Source organism: Paramormyrops kingsleyae, chromosome 19 (assembly GCF_048594095.1).
Source record: "Paramormyrops kingsleyae isolate MSU_618 chromosome 19, PKINGS_0.4, whole genome shotgun sequence".
Taxonomy (NCBI): domain Eukaryota; kingdom Metazoa; phylum Chordata; class Actinopteri; order Osteoglossiformes; family Mormyridae; genus Paramormyrops; species Paramormyrops kingsleyae.
Window position 1 is genome coordinate 8,664,402 of NC_132815.1, and position 15,311 is coordinate 8,679,712.

A 15,311-nucleotide genomic window follows, 5' to 3' on the forward strand; every position below is an offset into this window, starting at 1 on the left:
GAACGGGTTTTGATGCAGCTGCAAATTACAGCAGTCTTTTTAAAGGTGGCATGTCTTAAAACGTCCTCCGACCAAAAAAGCGTTACATTTACGGTATGTCCCTTTAATGAAGTGCAAGGCACCCAAATATTATCATTCACGTCCTGAATGGACTAAGTAGACTGCTCTCCACTTCTTACAGTTCCATGTAGGCTACGCATCACACCTATGGATTCATATTAAGTGAATCACATAGTTAGGTAGGTATTCTGATTTTTTTTTCTCCATTGTACTCAACAAAACTACACTTAAACTTATACTGTCCTGCATAGTTGTAAAATATTCCAAAGAAAATAAAAATTAACATAAGATAAAAAAAATTATTTTCCTTCAGGAAAAAGCATCTATTCCTGCCTACACGGAATAATACAAGAGTGAACATGTTAGGTTTTAGCCACTAATCCGAGGGAAAACGTTTTGCACAAGTCCCTGTATTTTCCAAATCCAATAGAGCAATATGTGATTTCGTTTTCATTGTTGTTTGGCTCCTAATAAAAACCCATAATATTTCAGGTTGGCTAATAAATAGCGCCGTTCCGTTGTGAACTATATTAACCAGAATGCACTGCGGTGCGCGGATCAGACGCACGCTTGTTGGTACGTGTTTTCGCGGTAAAGGACCAAGAGATTGAAAGATGGCAGTGAGTATAAGCGAAGTGGAAGCTGAGATGCAACAAAGGGAAGAAGGGGAGGAAGATGATCGTTCAGTAACCAGGTCTTTCAGGTAATATGCGACGGTGCATGTGAGTGCATCCCATAACGTCTGAGATGATTTTGCCGCCCAGTGATGCAGGACATTTTTGTGTCTAGGTGACGACACGTAGCTATGCAGCTAGTTAGCCTGCCAGCCGGGCAATAAGCCGTTAAACATTATTAAAAGAAGGCAATGCATTTTGTTGTATTTTTCAATGTAGATCACATTTGTATAGTAATAAACGTTGGGTAAGGATATATGTTAGTTTTATAGTATAGTTTCTCAGTGGTGTGTGAGATCACTTATGGCAATAAGTGTCGTTTTGGGGCACCGTTTCTGTCTTAAAATGAGGATTTATTCAGTTAGACGATTGTACTAAATGGATGGATAGATATTTTGACATCACTGTCCAATATTCATGGAAAAAAGCGTGGTAGTTTTGCTGTTGCTGACGCTCTGGCGACGTGGCTATTTGCAGTAGGTAAATGACCAAGGTAGTATTTTATTTCTGTAGTTAATTATAGTTTTAATAGTACCTAAATGTGTCTTGAATTCAGAATTGTATGTTACGCCTTGTAGTTTCCTGGTACAGTCCAATGCGACTGAGGGTTTGTTAATCTTGTAATATTAATCTAATCTCCAAAAACTACATTTGCACGTGTGTGGTTTTCCGCGCTTGTTACGTTGCGGGTTTTTATAGTCAACAGAAACTGAAATGTTTCACTGTCTTTCTGTGAGATGTAGAGTGCTGGATTTGTGTAATTTGAATGCTGGATATTTTTTTGAGTCTGGATAGATTTCTGTATGTTTTTTTTTCTTTCGGTGAGATGAGGGTATAATGGAAATACACTGGTGCTTAACTTTGTGTCTGCAACCAAGTGATGATAGCCTTACTCACGTGAGTGGCAGCCCTGGTCTGGGTGGCCGTGTGTTTTCCTGGATGGAGCTGAAAGGTTTGCTCCCGTCCCTCAGACACACGGACAGGCAACTCTGTGGGCCGCTACATTTGAGGGCCTTTCGAGCATGAGGGTCTCTCCCTGTCAGCTGGCCATAGGACAGACTTCGTAATACTCTCCATCTCCCAGGGTTCCCCAGGGCAGCCGTGAGCTTATAAGGCATGTCTGATGGCTTTTTGTGAGTGACGTCAGCAATTTATGTGTGAAGGATTAATGTGGGCTGAAAATGCTGGCTTCCTGTTCCTGTTTTCCCGCTTCTCCATTATACTCCAGTGGCAGTGGAGAGGATTCCTTGGATAGCCTCCTGAACCATCAATGTCCCCTCACTCCCTCGTTGTCACCACGGAAACGCTCAACTGGCCAGAGCAAGACAGAGCCTCCCCTGTTGAGGACCAATAAGAGGACCATCTACACTGCAGGGCGCCCCCCCTGGTACAATGTTACAGGAACCACCTTTAAGGAGGCCTTTGTCATTGGTACGACCCTGGTGTTTATTTTTAATCATTACTGAGAGGCCCTGGGGTGTTAACTCACAGGCCACACTATGGATAGAATGCATGAAATAAGCCTGATGCCTCTTTACGTTCCCTGAATGTTCTTACAACATTGTGTAGCTCCTGCTCCAGTACTGCCTACACTTTGCCACCTGGCCATTCACTGGAAGCTCAGCCTCGCTGCACTCATGCCTATTCGGCTCCTTGACGGCATGTATGTTTGTGATGTGCATTTGCCTCGCTTGTATGTCGCTTTGGACAAATGTGTGCTAAATATTAAAGATGTAAATTAAATCTTTGGGAAATTATGGGAGGGTAGGTTAATTATTTACCCTACATGACCTACAAAGCCATTTATGCAACTATATACAGATTTATTGAAGCCATTGTAGGAGAACCTTCTTAAGAGCACAATAGTAGTACCCCTGGTCTTTACCCTTCGTTATGTCCTGCATTCCAGTATAAATGGACTTTCATTAGTGTTCATAATGCGGGTATTCCGTTCTATTGGCGCCATGTTAAAGTTGCCCCATGTCTCCCCCTTGTGGTAGAGCGAGGTACTTGCCGCTGACTAGCGGCAGGACAGTGGGGCTCTGTCCCGGCAAACCTGTGAACACAGTTATGGGAACCCAGATCTCAGTGATCACTCATTAGTATGCAACCAGTTATTTTCGAAGGGCTTGCCTGGCGGGTCGCAGTTTCACACTTGGTTGTGCGGTGGTTTGATTATACCCGTAAAAAGACCCTCCCTCTGCGGTCTTCCTCTGCATGACTGAGGGAAATGGGCAACAAATCCACTGGAGTGGAATAATCAGCCCGTATGAAAGGTCAGAAACAAGGAGAAGTGGGAAGTGTGTGTGGGAGGGGCTCACTTAGGAGGAGAATGCGGACATCTCGTGTACGGTCGTATTGCAGTCGGCACTGACTGGTTCCCACTGGTTTGGGGAAGACCTATCATGGCAGATGATATTTGGCATTGTTTAGAATATTGTTACGCTGCATGTTTTTACACAGTCGTCACATTTTAATCTCTAAGTTTGTTGTATCGCTTACATTTTATATGTTTCGTGAAATGTGCTGTTCTGTTCGGTCCTGAGACAGGGTCACGTTTTGTGGGTGTGAATCTTCTGCTTTGTCTCCGGTCATTACTGCCAGTTTTCTTCTGTTTGCGACGCTTGGTCTCTCGCTATTTTTCGAGTCGTATTGAGTGGACGTTTGTGGGTTGGTTGGGTCGGTGGCGTGACGCAGAGGTGACGCAAGGTCGCTGTGCGTCTGTCCTCATGTTTCACAGGGCTGTGTGGTGGTAGCGCTTCTGGGAAAACCACCGTGGCCAACAAGATCATCGAGGCGCTGGACGTTCCCTGGGTGGTGCTGCTGTCCATGGAGTCCTTCTACAAGGTGAGCTGGCATACGGCCACGATACCCACCCATAGTGCCCGCCAGGTGCCACTTTTCTGGTAGACGTGTGTAGGCAACTTCAGACAACGTTAAACAACGAGAGTGAACAAGCAGTATCTGTAACCCTTCTGATGTTGCGTGCGTTTGATGTGGAGCCCCATCATGCAGACGACGGCACGTTCAAAAGGCACCTCGACTTTCCTCCTGCTGCCCCTCTGCTCCTCTAGGTCTTCACCAAAGAGGAGCAGGAGCTGGCGGCCAGGAGTGAGTACAACTTCGACCACCCGGATGCCTTTGACTTTGAGCTGCTGGTGAGCGTGTTGAGGAAGCTCAAGAAGGGGAAGAGCGTCAAAGTGCCCGTGTACGACTTCACCTCCCACAGTCGGCGGAAGGAGTGGGTGAGATATTGCGTGGAGCCAGAGCATGATGGCAAATGACCTCTGACCTCCCTGAAAGAAATCTACCCTTGCAAACTGCTTCAACTCTTCGTGATCTTGGGCCGAATCTCCAGAGCAGAGTGCTGTGCAGCACAGGGCTACCTCAAGGAACCCTGCGGTCCAGGAAGCTAGTTTTTTTTTTTGTTTTTTGCTTTCATTGGTCATTTAATTATGGGGTGGGTTTGTCTTCTTGCTCTGGAAATTCTTTGATGGCTGTGGGCTCTTTAGGCATTGAACTTACCCTTCTGTTGGCAGTTGCAGCACAGGAAGGTTAATTTAGTTGCTGAGCTAATGAGATAGATAAATGCAGACGGTGAATGAAGACCATGACAAACCGCGATGGGTGTGAGGCTTTTAAAAGCTGAGCACGGTGTGGGCTTTGGAGTGAGGGACTTGTGACCTGGTGAAATCCGTGGTGGCGGCAGCACGGGGGACACCGCCGTCCGCGCCGATCCTTGGGGCTGCCCGTTCTCCTGGGACAGAAGGAAATTTCACGCCTGAAGGACATGGAGCTTTTCAGCCTGAAACTCAATGTGCTTCTTACCCTTGGCTTAGTAATTATGGTGGAGCTGAAACAAAAGCCCACTTGCCGTTCAGTTGTCTGTTTTCGGTGTGCTGCATGTGCTGGAGTTGTGAGTTCCAGTCCTCGAAGAAGCCTCCATAAATATTTAGTTTTTTTTGCTTATCTCTGTAGCTTCTTGGTTTCCCTACTGTTGTGTTTGGGTTCTCATTTAATGACCTCTGTCTTTTGCAGAAGACCGTCTATGGGGCCAATGTCGTCATCTTCGAAGGGATCTTGGCATTTGCCAACAAGGAGCTGCTAAAGGTACAAGTGTCTCTGAAGTCTGGCATGCATTGGCTTCCTTGACCTGTAGGGGGTGCTTGTGAGTTTCAGCATTGTCATCAATCACAATGATAGTCCTGTTTTGGAATGGTACTTATCGTTGGCTGGTAATCAGTGTCCTGCTGGGGCTTTGTGGAATGTTCTCCACCCCCCTCGATGACATAAATCAGTAAATAAAAATGGTGTTTAAGGGCTCCACGATGCCACATCATAATTGTATGGTGCATTCACAATAATCTCCAGGGCTTTAGATGATGGGTGTAAACTGTACAGACATTTACTTACAGCCACGATTTGCTAAGCAGATTAGTAGTATGCCTAAAATATTAATGACAGGCATATTGTGATCCCTAAAAGTTAATCTGTAGAAATTCTGTGTGTGTGTGTGAGTGTTTCTGTGTGTGTATGTGTGTGTGTGTATGTGTGTGTGTGTGTGTGTGTGCACGTGCGTGCGTGCGATTCATGGGGCCACTACTGAACATTGTCTTCTAGGTTTTTGGATTTTTAAACTTCCATTCTCACCTTTCTGTGCTCTTCACGGTGAGCTCTGACTGGTCGGCGGCACAGTGCGGCCGGTTTAATCCTGTGCCATGGTTTCTGGTCCGGTGTCTTGCCGCCTGTCCTCTCACTCTCTGTAAATATTTGCCCTGGCTTCCCAAGGTTGTTAACTTGAAGTTGTGACGACTTGTTTGCTGAAGGCGGCTGTTTGGACAGGATGCAGTCCAGGCATTACAAGCCAGATGTTTTGACTGATATTACTTGAGTTTGTTCTATGATTTCCTGTACACCCCTTATGGCCCAACAGGGAGGTATATTTTACAAAAGGTGCAAAGAGACATCTAGTTAATGAACAATAAAATGTGTGAAAATGTGTGTACATACGTACGTAATTATTCCTGCTTTTCATTTTTTTTTTCTCTGACAAGGTATGCATTTGAAAGATTACCCCCCTCCCAATCTAGTGCACAACTGATCTGCCCAACTGCTGAACTACATCACCCAAAATAATGTCTTATCCGGCTCCGGTCATCGTGGCATGCAGCCTTCCCTGCGAGGGCCCAGGGGTGGAAAGTTCAGGTTCAGAAAGTAAAAATCCAGACCAAGATTTTGCTTCAACCAGCCAGTTGAGTACTCTGTGCCTATGACTCTTCATATTCAATTGGTTGGTTGAAACAAAACCTTGGTCTGGATTTGTCTTTTCTGGACCTGAACTTTTCACCTCTGGGGGGGCCTGGCTTGGGGCCCCTTGTTCTGTAATTCCCTCTCTCAGGAGCAGAGCGGTGGGGGTTGCATATAGTACTGGTGCTGGAATTCTGTGTTAGACCTTTGTGCCAGCTTCTTAATGAAAGTGGTGGGTATTGTAAAGCTTCTCGGATGGGTTTTGCACATTCGGTAAGCTGCAGTGTCCGCTTCCATCGTTGATCTGGACCCCAGCTCCTTCCTGTGACCTGCCTGCCTTCCTGGATCGGTACAGATCGCTCACCTACCCTTCGCTAGCAGATTATACATTCTGGGTCCAGCTACCTTCAACCACTGAGCAGCATGTGTAGGTGGCATCCCTCAGTGCCAGCTCAGGCAAAATTTAGTGTCCCCCTGAACTCAGCCCTGAGATGGGGGTGGATAAGTGACCTTTGGCCTGTGATGTCATCCCCTCTCCCGACCTCAAGCTACTGGACATGAAGGTGTTTGTGGACACGGACTCGGACATCCGGCTGGTCCGTCGCCTGAAGAGGAACATCACGGAGCGAGGGCGCGACATCGCCGGAGTGATCAAGCAGTACAACAAGTTTGTGAAGCCAGCCTTCGAGCAGTACATCGAGCCCACGGTGCAGGTGGCTGACATTGTGGTCCCCAGGGGTGAGTGACCCAGGGCGGGACAGACCTGCGGGGTCCGGGCTCGTGGCGGCTGCGTTACGCCTCGGTAACAAAGGTAAATTCTGCAGCTTGGGTATGATTATCGAGTGTGTCGATAGCCGGTCATGTATCCTCACCTCTGCAGGTGACACTGTAATACTTACGTTTAGGAGCATTAATCTAGTCCAGACACCAATGTTTAATATCAGGTGATGTGAAAGTGGGGCCGTGTGTCTATAAGTCACAGTGTTAAACCAGCAGTGCATGTTCACAGGAGGGGAGAACTTTGTGGCCCTGGACCTGATCGTGCAGCACGTGCACAGCCAGCTGGAGAAGGTACGTAGGGGGCGGAGTCTCGCTCCCAGTGTGGGTAAGGCAGGGTGCTTGTGTGTCTCAGCTTGGTTTCCTGGTCCTTGTGCTGGAGCCCCCCCCCCATCTTGAGTAATTGGCTTTACTTGTGCTAATAACTGAACGCTTGCCTGAAAATGTACATCGACTCGCTTAGCCATTCATCATGTTTTGCGAGTTGAAATATCAGTGTGATCTGAGCTGCTTTGGCGGAGCTCGTTTACAGACGGGTTCGCTGGAACTAATTAGTTTTTCTGTTAATGAGGTTGGTTTTTTTTGGCTTGGATTCCTGACAGTATAATCAGCTGAATTTTGTACGAATTTTGGTGCTACAGTTAAAAATGAGGTTCTTGAGCATTTGTTTTTTTTTTTTTCTTTCTCAACGCATCTGCAAAACTGAAATGCAAGAAATTGAGTTTAACCACTGGGTAGCATATTGAATCAAAACCTGCATGTTCAGCCTCTAAGACCAGGGCTGTGGGACTGTATTTTCACAGATGCTTTTATCGTAAGCGACCTTGATATCCGCAGAAAATTGTTCCATTGCGTTTCTGCCGCCTTCATATCCATAAACCTCTTGGGTCGCTTTGGATAAATGCATCAGTCAATTTAGATGAGGGGGCAGAAATGTTTGTCTTGGCACTGTTGGTGGTGTGAATGAAGCACTGAATCATAGTATCAGAAGTACCTGTTGGTAGTAATGAAGCACTGCATCATAGTACCCCTTGACAGTAATGAAGCACTGCATCATAGTACCCCTTGACAGTAATGAAGCACTGCATCATAGTACCCCTTGACAGTAATGAAGCACTGCATCATAGTACCCGATCTACCCGTTGGTAGTAATGAAGCACTGCATGGTAGTCCCCTTTGACAGTAATGAAGCATGCCCGGTCGCTGCAGAGGGCTAGGCTGCTGTGGTTGTTCACCCCCAGCTTCATTGATGCCATGAAATGTGAGATCGACCATGTCGATACACCTTCCTGGCACCAGGCTCATGTTCTGGAAGTGTGTTTTAGCTGAGAGAGAAATAACATCTCAAAATCCTTTTTCTGTTCCCCCAAAATTCATGTTTATTTCATTGCGGCTTATGTCACTGTTTAGTTATCGAATCACGTAGCAAAACTGATGCATGAAATTGCCTGCAGTTTTCAAGCTGAATATCTGCCAAATGGTGCGTATACACATGCGATTATAGAGAAGCTGTTGCCGTGTAACCTTATGAAAACATGACCTTTCCGCTGTGATCCATGGCAAAAAGCTAAAGGTGCTGCCACACCCTAACATTACCCGCCCTCCAGGGGGCGCTGGTCTGGCTTGCCATTTGGAACAGCACATTCCAGCAGTCACGTGATTTTTTTTTTTTTTTTTTCTCTCTCTCATTTCTCTCCCCCCTGTCTATCTGTAACGGCACGTTTGCTAAACCCTGACCTGAATGCACTCTTAACCGCATCAGCGCGAGATCACCGTGAGGTATGACTGCCCGTGTGTTGTCGTTCCCTTCCGTGTGTAAGCAGGAGAGAGCGGGCAGGAGGACACGGGGACGGGGTGAGCAGGCCGGCCTGTTAGGGCGATTTTTGTTTTTGTTTTTTTTGGCCCGCAGTTTTGTCAGCGAGGCCCAAAACGCCTTTAATTTGGCCGCGCAGGCTGCTGTTCCTTGCATCCCTGTGTCTGTGCTCGAGCGTGGCGTGCGGCAGAGAGGCTGGCCAGCACTGTGATGGTGGGTGTCAGTATGGATCCACGGCCAGGCCGCCTTCCTGTGGACCTCATTTCGAAGTACCTTTCGTTTGTCTTTCAGCTGACAGCTAGCTCTCCTCTTTATTCGTATTTTTAGTGTCTCTTTATTGGGGTGGGATTAAGGTTGTGATCGGTGTCTGGCTGCAGTTCAGCCAGCTTCTTTGGCCACAGGAAGGTGTTTATCAGGCTTTGACACCCCCGGTCATCAGTGTGGGCCCATCTCTCACGCGCACCGCTCTCTGTGGCCTCCTATCGGTGCTGCCGTCTAATTCCGATGTCTCTTCTTTCCCTCTTTGTCCCCTCTCGTCTTTGTCGTCACTTGTCAAATGAATATGTGTCACCTTCTCCAGAGGAAACTCCGCTGGGATATGTGAGAATAAACCCCTGCATCCTTTTGGTTTCTGTGCCTCTCTAACGTTTGCCCAGGACCCCTTTCCTTTCGTCTTCGTTGCTCACCTTTCGCATTTTATTTTCTTTCTTAAGCACTAGCTTTCTTAGAGGCGAATGAGCGATTAGCATTTGCCAAACCATGTCCTTGTTGGCAACAATAATGTGGCCGGTAGCCGCTGGCTTCCTGACCGTCCACGGTGCGGAATACCGCCGCAGTGTGACGGTGGAGTACGAAATCGGTTTTTGGCCCAAATAGTCGATCCATGTAATTAGCATCACGCCCCAAGTTTGTGGTCCATTTTCCTCTGGGATCTCCAGGCTTCCCAGTCTGGTGGCCTTTTTGGCCCCTTGACCCCTAGCTCTGAAGACACTTAACCATTGTTGTTGCCAGCCTGCCTGCACTAACCCTAGATGTCTCACCCCCCCCCCCCCCACCTATTTCTGTGTGCATCAGTACCCCCCCCCCCCCTTTTCTCACTGCCTTCAAGTGCTTTTTTGCTGCCTATGTGCTGTGTGTCTCATGGTTTAACTCGAAGAGGTCTTGCTCTGACTCTCCACCATCCCCTACACCCCCCCCCCCCAGATCCGCCCTGGCTTCCGCCCACCAAGGGCAGCCTTTGCCTGCCACGCTAAGCGTGATGGAGAGCACGCCGCAGGTGCGAGGAATGCACACCATCATCAGGTACCATGCCCCGCCGCCACCAAACTAAACCATCATCTCTGCAGGTCATGCATTTTAAGGGGCGTGATTCCAGTTGGGCCATTCGGACCCAACAGCCCGTCGGATGCCCTGGTGCCTGACGTTTTTTAGCGCCCTCTTCTGGTTTTCTCAGGAATAAGGACACGAATCGGGACGAGTTTATTTTCTACTCCAAGAGATTAATGCGCCTCCTGATCGAACACGCCCTGTCCTTCCTGCCACTGGAGGTGAGTCTAATAAAGCCGGAATGATGTCTCCCCCAGTCCGGTGCCACCCAGGTGACGGACGAAGACGACACCATCGTGCCAGTGAAACTCCTCCTTTTTCTGCATGTGACTTCAGCTTGACATTTTCCGTTGTGCCCAGGAAGTCAACGCGGATGTGTGACTCTCTCTTTCTCTTCTCTCCTTCTCCAGACAGTGTCTGTGGAGACCCCCCAAGGAAGCATTTATGAGGGGAAGAGACTCGGTGGCAAAAGGGTAGGTTCCCTTAAAGGGGGAGGGGGGGGGGGGGGGTTTAGGGGAGGATTCGTGGCCGTTGCTGTTTGGCCTGATAACACAGTGTGCTTGTCCTCAGATCGCAGGCGTGTCCGTCCTCAGGGCGGGCGAGACCATGGAGCAGGCCCTGACCGCCGTGTGCAAAGACATCCGGCTGGGGAAGATCCTCATTCAGACCAACCACGACACGGGCGAGCCTGAGGTGCCGTGTGACCTGTGACATCACCTACGCAGCATGTACCGCTGGGTCACCCTTACAGAGCACAGATAAACTCGTGCTTCCGGGGGTCTCTCAGTGCCCGCTTTGCACCGTGACGTCTCCCCCCTCGGCCCGGAGCGTCGGGAATGTCGTGTGAGGCTGTTGGGCAGGAAGCAGGTGCCCTCCTTCTCAGGGGGGGGTCTGAGGAAGGAGCTCTGCACCTAAATTAATTAATAGCGAGACACTCTGCTATACAAATAAGGCAGGGATACACTTGCTTTACCTAAAATAATTCCCTTAAGTGGTTAAGTATATATTGTCTTCATTGTTCTTTTTTTTAATTATTTAAATTAAATGTATTGGATAATAAACTGGAATGGTATTATTTTTGGGTGCCTATGGGATGCATAGCTGACAGGTTATGTAGGTTTTGCTCGTTTGCTCATGGGGGGGGGGGGGCGTTCGGGCCGCTTGGTGATGGCGAGTGTGGATCCTTTACCGCTGCGCCCCCTGCTGTACTCCCCTTGTTAATGCTGCTGTTTATCTTCCAGCTTCACTACCTGCGTCTCCCTAAAGACATCAGTGAGGACTACGTGATCCTGATGGACAGCACCGTGTCCACGGGGGCTGCGGCCCTCATGGCCGTCCGGGTCCTGCTGGTGCGCACCATCGTCGGCGTGGGGGGGGGAGGGGGGGGACACTGACAAGCTCAGCCATCTTTCCATTAGTTACTTTCAGTTCTTATTAGGATGAACCTGCCGGTGGCTGACAGTGTAATCAAAGCCTTGTGTATCCTGTCGGTACTGGGACATTATGGGAGAGGGGGGAGCTTGCTGTACCCCCAGTGAAATAACTGAGGAGGCAGGCTGGATGATTCATGCTTCTTGATAGAAATCGAACACACTTTTTACTGAAACAAGAAAGGAAATGTTGTTCTGTCAGGCAATACCCAGGCCATGCACTCCCATCCCGCTGGAAGGGCCCTGCCTATCTGGGAGATACTAGTCTTCTACCTTATTCTTATCCAGAAGTAACTACTGGTGTCTTCCTGCCAGTTCTGTGAAGCTCAGTAGCCAGAATCTGTCTACGCCCAGTAGGACATCTGTCATCGGTGACTGGGATTGAGAGACTGAGGAGACCTGGTCCAGTAAGCACCACCTGCCCGGTGACGCACGTCCCCTTCCATCCTCTGCAGGACCACGACGTGCAGGAGGACAAGATCTTCCTGCTGTCGCTGCTGATGGCGGAGATGGGCGTCCACTCCGTGGCCTACGCCTTCCCCAAGGTGCGCATCATCACCACCGCTGTGGACAAGAAGGTCAACGACGAGTTCCACATCATCCCAGGGATAGGTGAGCGCGACAGCTCCCCCTGCAGATATTAGCGACACCTATAGCCAAATCGGACAGATTAAAGGTACAGACCTGTGCACAAGTCTTGGGCAGTCAAAGGATATTCTTGGAACTGTTTATCTGGGTAGTAAGCATGCGTTTGCTCAGAACGAAAAATACAATTTAACATACCACCTTGCAAATTAAGAGTGACACAACAAAAACGAATAGGATTTTTTTTTTTTGAGGTAAAGACGTGCTTGTGTGTGTCGGAGGGTGGCTGCAGATCCTGGGGTGACTTTAGGAGGCGTTTAGAAATGACTAAGCTGAGACACTAACGCATCATAGTTTTACACCATCATGAAGATCATTTTAACATCATTTTCTTTGACGGCCCGAGACTTTTGCACAGTACATAGCAAACTCCTGTGCTGCTTGTTTTCTGTAGGAAACTTCGGAGATCGATACTTTGGGACAGATCCTCCTTCTGACTGGTATGAGACTGACGAGGGCATGGACCACTGAGGATGCAGCCTGCCCCTGCCCCGTTTGTGCCCCGCGACGCATCTCCACCCCTGGCATTTGCCCCCCGGCCGCCCTGCCCGTCCCCCCCTCCACAGCCCAGACATCTTGGTGCAACCCCTGGCTCCTACGAGGGGTTTAGCTTCTCGCTCGACCGTAGGTTTCTGGTGAACTGACCTCTGCATGACTGACCGACTTTAGTTTTTTGGGTTTACCTCCAGCCTAGTTGCAGGCAGCAAACCCCTGCTGCACTTTCAGAAGGAACCGCTCTGGTCTTGAAGGTCCTTGGTCTGCCTACCACCCGATTAGAGGTCTTCTGGCCCCTGATTTTGAGTTCAGCAGCTCCACTAATTCCCAGCAGCTCTGTGCATATGGATGTGCTAGGGGTGGGCGACAGTCTGCTTCTTGAACATTACATTTTTTTTCCCCCACTGCTACTCCACTCTAATATATTATATAGACTTTGCTAGCAAGCATATAGGAGAGACGTTACAATGGTTTTATGAGGTTTCAGGTTAGGTTTGGAAATCGGGGCCCGGCTGTGATTGTGCAGGAGCCGTGATGAGATGGGATGCACGTGGGACGACTTGGCAAAAAAAACCACCGCTGGACACCATGATACAGGGATCTTTGATGTGAGAAGAGGGTGTCAGTGAAGGCCTTCATGCAGTGTACTGTAAAATAAATTAACTAGCCATTTAAAATGTCTCTACCCAGCTGAAGACTCTGCCCATTCAAACCTGGTTTAATTTCAGAATTATTCTTATGGTTTAAAGAAAGGGCATCGTGGATAATCCCTTCGTGAAAGGGACTGCTGTGGTTTGGGGGGGGGGGGGGGGGTTGGATAACTGGATGTGCAGTGAAAATGGTATCGAGAGCCAGGTGCCCTGTGGCTTAGGATTCTCTCTGTCTTTGTGTTCCAACTGAAGCCGATGTTTAGGTGTATGGACTTCCACCTTAAACCCAGTTTTCTGGGTTATCATACTTGAATGACACTTCTACTTAAGTTATTTGCCCTGTTCATTTAATGATCAGGGACGTCTGTACTCTCACTGCATTCTGGGTGTTGCCGTGTCTTGGTGTAAACCGTCTTTGAAGAGAGCAGTGTCTTTATAGCCGGAAACTTGAATCCCAGGTTGGTAAGAGAGCGCAGCGATAGTGAGGTGCAGCGGGTCCTGACTCAGAGCGACAACCATGCGTTCTGCTGCTGGATCGAGCGGCAGCTGGCTTCGCATCAGGTTGTGCTTTATAGCATCTGACCCAGAAAGCGTGACCCGACGTTTGGTGCCAGTGTTTGGCGTTAACAAGCTCCGGCTGTGGCACTAAACGAGCTGAATCTTTTTTTTTTTTTTTTTTTTTTTTTTTTCCTTTTTGCATTATGTCCAGAGGTCGGACATAATCAAGCACACAGTCTATCTTTGGACTGCTGGTCGGGGAATGTTTCTCTGTAAGTGTGCTGTTCTAATCTAGTCTGGGCCTTATAACTCTTCTTCAGAGGAGAACCTGTCCATTATAACTTGGTTTTGGTGAAAAGCAAGCAGCTTGTTAAGCCGGAGTGCCGATGGTACCGCAGATGGTCCTGTTGACAAATTACTACGCATCCTGCCTTTAATTTGAACTACTTGATATTGTGAGCATACTAGTTTGTTTTAACCACTTAAAAATACGGCACAGACACTCATTTTGTGGATAGTTACTCCCGTTATGTAGATCACTGCCATGAATCGTTTGTAGACTGCGTTAATATTTGTTGAGTAGTGTTAAAGGGTTTTCAGCCCCCAGTCCTTGAATGTCACGATATGACATTTTTAAAGCTAAAAATGCCAAGTTTTTATGCCTCGTTCATTTTAAAATAGGTTAACAGCTGCTTTGACCAAAAATTAAGCTGCAAGTGAACTTGAAGACTGAAACATCACGACATTACCGTTACAAGAGGTTTTGTTTACTCTCTGCTTAAAGCGATTTTTATTAGTGATAGTTTGATCATTTTGTGTCTACATGAGTAAAATAAAGGTCATAGAAACACACATTTGGGGTCCTTGATTTAATATGAGACTTTGGGTTCTCTACGTATTTTGTTAGAACTTTACATATAGTCAACTGTGTAAAAAAATTAATTACTTAATGGCTCAAGACGACGCTCGTAGGTGACTTGTTTAACGAGCCTGAGAGAAACATTATTTCTACCTGTCTGAAAGCACAGCCTGTTACACGGATTTATTAACATTATTGTGTATGTTTTATGATCCACTGTGATCGAATACCGTAATTAGCCATTATTCAGCCTGCTGGAAGTAAATCTCTGCAGTCATACGCAGACGATACGTTTGCCGGCAACGCTACAAGAAATAGTAAAAAAAAACGTGTATTTTGGAATGCAGGTGCCTTTTTATTTTTTTAGCTTCCTGTTGTAACTGGCCCTCCAGATCCTGCAGATGCTCATTAGGGAAAGATCGGGGGACCTGGCCGTCCACAGGAGGATCTCAGCGTGACGGTGGCAGTCCATAGGCACGAGTGCCCTGTGTGGACGGGCGTTGTCTTGTTGAAAGACTGTACCAGGGTGCTGTCTCAGGAGGCATGTGGACGCAGGATGTCACTGACGTAGCGCTGTGCTGTCAGTCCCCCGAATCACTGTCAGAGATGACCTGAAGTCACACTCTGGCTCCTCACACCGTGATGCCAGGAGTAACGCCGGTGAGTCTTTCTACAGGATTGGTCCTCTCCCCTCGTCATTGCCATACGCGCACATGACAGTCATCCGTGGTAATGCAGGACCGAGATTCATCGCTGAACATGGTAGGACGCCACTCGTCATGAGTCCATGCCTCCATGTTACGGCTCCACTGCAAAGGCAGCCATCTCTGCGCTGGT

At 48.1% G+C, this 15,311-nt stretch overlaps 1 protein-coding gene across 3 annotated transcripts; it reads left to right on the forward strand.

Moving 5' to 3' along the window:
- The first annotated feature begins 621 nt into the window (after window positions 1-621).
- LOC111854050 (uridine-cytidine kinase-like 1) lies at window positions 622-14,467 on the forward strand. Of its 3 annotated transcripts, none has more exons than XM_072702698.1 (15): window positions 622-763; window positions 1,963-2,165; window positions 3,475-3,581; window positions 3,809-3,979; window positions 4,773-4,844; window positions 6,530-6,719; window positions 6,991-7,052; window positions 8,521-8,537; window positions 9,775-9,873; window positions 10,025-10,118; window positions 10,308-10,370; window positions 10,468-10,590; window positions 11,139-11,246; window positions 11,783-11,939; window positions 12,367-14,467. In XM_072702698.1, the coding sequence occupies exons 1-15, from the start codon at window positions 675-677 to the stop codon at window positions 12,441-12,443; spliced, it is 1,632 nt and encodes a 543-aa protein (XP_072558799.1). In that variant the 5' UTR covers window positions 622-674; the 3' UTR covers window positions 12,444-14,467. The 3 variants fall into 3 exon arrangements, with proteins under 3 accessions (XP_072558799.1, XP_072558797.1, XP_072558798.1); XM_072702696.1 differs by lacking the exon at window positions 8,521-8,537 and adding an exon at window positions 9,152-9,171; XM_072702697.1 differs by lacking the exon at window positions 8,521-8,537 and adding an exon at window positions 9,152-9,171 and having other exon boundaries at window positions 4,773-4,838; window positions 6,524-6,719.
- The last annotated feature ends 844 nt before the right edge of the window (window positions 14,468-15,311 follow it).

What these genes read in the sequence shown, in the direction of transcription:
- LOC111854050 (XM_072702696.1), top strand. Translation starts at nt 675, where the DNA reads ATGGCAGTGAGTATAAGCGAAGTGGAAGCTGAGATGCAACAAAGGGAA. An exon ending in ACAGTCGGCGGAAGGAGTGG is followed by an intron (nt 3,980 to 4,772) that starts GTGAGATATTGC and finishes TGTCTTTTGCAG; the next exon opens with AAGACCGTCTATGGGGCCAA. An exon ending in ACGACACGGGCGAGCCTGAG is followed by an intron (nt 10,591 to 11,138) that starts GTGCCGTGTGAC and finishes TTTATCTTCCAG; the next exon opens with CTTCACTACCTGCGTCTCCC.